This window comes from Aptenodytes forsteri, unplaced genomic scaffold (genome assembly GCF_000699145.1).
Source record: "Aptenodytes forsteri isolate BGI_AS27 unplaced genomic scaffold, ASM69914v1 Scaffold166, whole genome shotgun sequence".
NCBI classification, from domain to species: Eukaryota; Metazoa; Chordata; class Aves; order Sphenisciformes; family Spheniscidae; genus Aptenodytes; species Aptenodytes forsteri.
In genome coordinates, this window is record NW_008796110.1 from 1,444,822 (window position 1) to 1,450,962 (window position 6,141).

The 6,141-nt window shown below is 41.7% G+C and overlaps 1 protein-coding gene across 1 annotated transcript in view; it reads right to left on the reverse strand.

The window, feature by feature from the left end:
• Positions 1–6,141, reverse strand: part of PLXNB2 (plexin B2) — a 132,483-nt gene that overhangs the window by 63,286 nt on the left and 63,056 nt on the right. The window contains exons 11-12 of the mRNA XM_009286782.1: positions 4,835–4,927; positions 3,570–3,651 (exon numbers count right to left, since the gene is read on the reverse strand). Of these exons, the coding sequence (XP_009285057.1) occupies positions 3,570–3,651; positions 4,835–4,927 (175 nt within the window). The remainder of the gene's footprint in view (positions 1–3,569; positions 3,652–4,834; positions 4,928–6,141) is intronic.

The window sequence follows — 6,141 nt, forward strand, 5'->3', positions numbered from 1 at the left end:
ACTCCATTCACCACAACTCTCTGGGCCCGGCCGTCCAGCCAGTTTTTGACCCAGCGCAGAGTACACCTGTCTAAGCCGTGAGCCGCCAGCTTCTCTAGGAGAATGCTGTGGGAGACGGTGTCAAAGGCCTTACTGAAGTCCAGGTAGACCACATCCACAGCCTTTCCCTCATCCACTAGGCGGGTCACCTGGTCATAGAAGGAGATCAGGTTGGTCAAGCAGGACCTGCCTTTCATGAACCCGTGCTGGCTGGGCCTCATCCCCTGGTTGTCCCGCACATGCCTTGTGAGTGCCCTCAAGATGAACCGCTCCAGAATCTTCCCCGGCACCGAGGTCAGGCTGACAGGCCTGTAGTTCCCCGGATCCTCCTTCCGGCCCTTCTTGTAGATGGGCGTCACATTGGCAAGCCTAAATGTCCCTGCTCATTGCAGGAGGGGTTGGACTAGATGACCTTTAAAGGTCCCTTCCAACCCAAACTATTCTACGATTCTATGAAAACAGACTGAATAGATGCCACACGTTTCTCTAGGGGAAGCGTGCAAGTTGCACAGATTATTCAGTGTGTGAGTGCTGTGCTTCCCTGGGAAGGTGAGCCAATTATCGTAAAGAAGGGAACTTCTTGCTCCCTCCTTTTCTGCTCCTTCCTTTCATCCGTGCTTCTCTCTATTTTTGTCTGCTCTTTTTTTCTGGCCACACAGCCTCACCCTCTGCCACCGAGGCTCTGGCACTTGTTGAGTCTTCTTGTAAATCAACTTAACTTACCAGAACAGCAGAAAACTATCCAGGTTTCCTCCTGTGCTCTTTCAGGAGTTAAATGTGCTCACAGATGGGAGTGGGGAGTACAAGACAGAGACTCAACATCTCCCCTTTCCAGTAGTGATAAGCTGTTTTATGTGCTCATTAAGTCTCAAGAAATGGTACCCTTCGTGACACTGGGTTTTTTCCAAAGGAGTTTCATCCTTAAAGATGCAGGAAGCAAACCGAAGTAAACAGAGGTTATCAGATGTGGGCGAGAGAGACTAGGATAAATCCCTTTGAGATTATATATGGTAAAGGCCATCAAAAATGTCTACTTAAAGAAAGCTTTTATTCTCAGAGGAGCAGGACTCTAGGAAGGACACCAGCAAAAGCACCCTCCAGTCACTAACATCTCAAAGCACTTGATATCTTCCTAGATAACAGCAGCAGCAGTAGCTTTTTAAATCTAATTCCAAGAGGCTACCATGTCAGATTCCTACTGAAATGAAAAAGTAAAATGAGAATGCTGGTTTCCATTCTTTTTCAGCAGTGCCCTTATACCCCTGCCAGGCATGAACAATATTACAGATGCCCCAAACTTGGCTACGGTCTCTCTGCCACTTGCATGAGAGCATACAACCTCATAAGGGCAGTTTTTCTGTAAATGATGCATATTTAAAAACCTCGGCATTCAGTTTCACACCTAGTCTTCAGTAAAATAACATGTTTTTATTCTTTCCCTTACACTGAGGAGTTAATGCAGTGATGAAGGCTGGTTTTAACCCTTGATTTCATGTAGCCCTACCAGCACAAACTCAGTCGAGACATCATTGATATGTTACTGTTTGCTTTTATAAGTAGAAGAGTCGGTGCGGGCAGCAGCAAGGAAAAGTTTCCTTGTGTCTATGCTGCAAATTGCTTTTGCAGGAACCAGATTGCTTTCTTAATCCAGCGCTCTGAAAGGCTGCTACTGCACAGGGACTTGAGCAGGTAATATTGTTAAACAAATCTTCCCCTTGCCTTCTTAAACCCTGCATTTCCCACCCACACTGCCACATGGCCACCTGATACAGCATGGGAATATGCTTACTGAATTACTTTGTTACCCTGCTGAACAGGGATTTTCATCCCATCCCTCAGTAAACAATGTCAGCGCTGCAATGTCTTGATGTCCCTTACATCCAGTCGCATAAATGCAACGGAGAAAGCTATGGCCTTAAAGCATTAAACACTCCCCCTGTTCACAGATCAGCTCATTAAACGTACCAGCAGCAAGCCACTCATTAGATTCAGACTCTTATCCATCACCTTGAGATACCAGCTGTGAAATCATTGATAAAAAGGACAAAGGATAAAAGGGATATATTGGATTTCATACTGTTCAGAACCCCTGATGGCTTGAGATGTAAAAATGCTATCGTAACTTAGTATTCACTAAGTGTTACACAAAGAAAGGGTTCTTTCACTGGCAGGTTCAAAGGTGCTTCTCAGCAGCAACCATACACCCAAAGCCAATTCTTTTCAAGATGCATAAAAACCATTATAGTCTGGATTTCATATGGCAAGGAAATTTAGAAGCAGGAGAGAATTTGGAAAAAAAAAATCCCTTTTATAATAAAAAGAGACATTTGTTGATAATTTTTCAATTTCCCTCTTGCAAGGGTTCTTTATTTCGATTTGAATGATAACATTTCTTTAATAATTTAGCTACTTCTTTTTTTCTATGTTTTTCCCAGACTGGGAAAAAAGATGTTGGGAATATTTGGTCAAAATTCTGCAGTTTTAAACACCACAGCCTTTAGAATGGAAATTAAGACAGTGTGAGATTGTAATATGAGCTCCCCGTAACATTCATGCCAGGTCCTCTTTTAAGTGCTTTCAACACCGCACGCAGAGCCATAGGGAAAATCTTCTAAAAACATACTTCTATGTTGCCAAAAGAAAGGGAATAAATTTAAATACTGTATAGATGGAAAAATATGGTCTGAAGATTTAATCTGCAGGGGAAATTACTTGGGGGCAGTATTAGTTTTCCTGATGTTGACTCATCACACAAGTAACAAGTGTGTTGCCTCGCAGTTTTTGCAAGATTATGCCTTAAACTTCAGTCCAAAGAAGGGTAAGGTATGTCCCAGCTCCCAGATACTGCTCCACTGACTTTGATGGAGCTTCTTCACCTCAGCTCAGGACTAGGCGCACAGACATAATTGCTTCATTGTTGTACATTGAAAGAAATAAAAATACAGAAATAAGCAATTTATATCAGAGACCAAGTCTTTGTGCTGTAAAACTTAATATACTTTTTGTTGCCATAGAAATAAATGAATAATCAGCTGAAAGCACACTGAATGTTTCTGTGTATTGCTGATTACCAGCAGACATAAAGACTGCAGAACCTGTCTGAGCTGAGACCCAGCTGAAAGTTGAGATTTCAGGTGAAGTCCATACGAGTGGCAGTGAGAAGGATCCCCTTTCTGCTGTTGGAGGGGGCAAGTTCATTGGGGAAGGGGAAATGGCCACTGAAAAAACATAAATCAAACTTCTTAAGTATGTCTGAACTGTGAAGCTTCACTATTAAGATTGCCCTTCAGAGCAAAAGCAAACTTGAAAATAATGGTAGCATATTTAAAACAGCTTTTAATACAGACAACACTGATGTTTAATTCATGAGTTTAGTATTAATGACTTTTGATCTATCAGATTTAATTGTTTCACCCAAACCAGCAAAACCTACAAAGGTAACTTTCTTACTCACATGACTCCAAATTATGAAGGAATAGATTTCTGTTTACTGTAATTAACCTCCCTTTAATCCCGTATTTCATACTTACCCATCAGTTTGCTGTCAATCTTGACCTTATCTGTTCTTATGGATAAGTTAAGTCGTAGGGTTTCATTTGCACTATAGGAGAACTGGAAAAGATGACACAATAGAGATATTTATACCTTCATTTGGCAAGGTTAATTTCATGCGTTTTCTATGATTCTCAATAATCAGAGCTGTGAAAGTTTTAGAAACTATCCCAAACCTTACGGTCTTTTTTTCATCTTGTCCAAATACATTTACAGAAAAATGTTTTAATGAACCTAATCCTTCACAATCAGAATTTTCAAGTATCAAAGGACAGCAATATCTGAATACCCGCTTTTCATTAATTTAATTTACATTTGGTTATAAGTATCCAAGTAGCAAAGCTACTGTTCAGATTCAGTAAGTATAGCTGCTGACCCTGCTGAGTTCTCCCTTCCCACACCATCTGGCCCCATTACTTCTGTGGACACGGCAGACTCGCACCACATAGAGGGGAAATCTCTTGCATCTTTTGCAGTGCAACCCTCTCGTTATAGCCAAAGCACAAGGTTCACATGCTCCAAGACATGAGCTTCTGCTCAGGTTGAAAGACAGCAGCAATAACAACCGGTGGGAAAGAAAAAGAACAAAGAAAAATACAATGGCTCTATAAAGCAAATGCTTTGTGCTAGGCTCAAATGCTGCATAAATGCTAATTAGTTCTCAAAACTACTCTGTTAGTAAGCTTATAAGACATAAAGGTTAAAGTCAGCATAACATTTATGAATCCAATTTTGAGCTTGGTAAATAGACTGTTTTTTTGAATATTATTTCCTTTCTCTGTAAAATAAACCAGAGTGAAAGAAGCATAGCTAGTAAATAGCCAAACAACAGCATACTGTTACCATTCCCATTTTTACAGATGTAAAATAGGAAAGATAATGAATTGGAGAGGGAGAGCTCTGAAATTCTCATCTTTTATCCCCAATGATTTCACCAGGTTGCATAAAAAGTGAAGAATAAAAGAGGAATGGTCCTGAATTCCTCCAGGGACAGTTCAATGAATCTATGGATTGCATAGATAGAGAAATCAAGGAGAAAGATTGAGGGCTTTGAGGGGAGATCCCAGGAGCTCTGAGCCAAAGCTGCTGCCTTTGACTGCTACTACCAAAGGAAAATCTCCATCAGAGGTGACTTTCTTCTCTGAGGGAAACCAATATTACCCCTATATTTCTGGACACATGTGGACACTGGAACTATAAGACCTGAATATATTTGGTAGGTGAATCATATTTTTGCATTTACCTCTTTACTCATGAATGAAAATTTTCCTTCATCTGATTCATCAACAGGAGCTTCGAATTCAAATTGGCTGTTTCCAACCACAAATTTTTTATCCTATGGAAGAGAAAAGTTCAGCTTAAAATTTGTACAGCATCACCAAGCATAATAAAATACCACCAGGGAATACCCTGTTCAGCACAGGAAGTAATAAGACCAAATGGAGAAAGCTAACCAGTTAAAGTCATCTCCTGAAAACAAAGCTAATGAAACACTGAGCCAGTTCAATCTGCTGCTTTGCTGCACCCTTCCAACATTCGTTAAAGGTGGAAGCACTAGAGCAGTACAAATAAAGCAAGAACATATCTAGCACTCCATTTGAGGGAACAATAAGAGAAAGCCAAGAGATGTGAATACTGGATGGCTTCACACATCAGATGTGTTATTAACACAGCTGTGTGAGTTCTGCCCTTTAAGGTTTTCTCTGTAGGGATCCTGAGCAGAGCAAGAATGCAAGAATTACATGGGAAACTGGAATGAACATGTCTCAGACCTTGCTGGCTTTGTCTCTCCTGCCTCACCATGACTCCAGCTGTGTTTTCACAAGACAGTCTTTGATGGCAGCACCAGCTTAAGGGTATTGCTGCCTCCTAGACACCTTCTTCCCCCTCTCTTCTCCCTAGGCCCTAAAATCCATTCATTCCTGCCTTTAGGCTGCAGCACATACCAACCTGCGCTGCACTGGCAAAACTCTCAGCTCAGTTGTTCTGCGATTCAGTTGAGGAACCGAGCTGGTTAAAAACCAAACACATCACACCACGACACTGTTTCTGTGCTGGGTCCTTCTCCTGCTCTGTCCCACAGCACAGCTGCGCAAACAGCTTTGCCAGAAGAACCAGAGAAAGAATTAAGTAGCAAGGATATTTTCAGGCAGTATTGTTGGTAAAGACTTATGAAATCAGAGCCCACTAGGGGACAAGACCACCTTCACATTTTTAGAATCACAGAATACCTTGGGTTGGAAGGGACCTTCAAAGATCATCTATTCCTGACATGGGCAGGGACATCTTCAACTAGATCAGGTTGCTCAAAGCCCCGTCCACCCTGATCTTGAACACTTCCAATGGTGGGGCAGCCACAACTTCTCTGGGCAACCTGTTCCAGTGTCTCACTACCCTCAGTGTAAAAAATTTCTTCCTTATATCCAATCTAAACATACCCTCTTTCAGTTTAAAACCGTTGCCGGTTGCAACAGGCCCTGCTAAAAAGTTTGTCCCCATCTTTCTTATAAGCCCCCTTTAAGTACTGACAGGCTGCAATAAGGTCTCCCC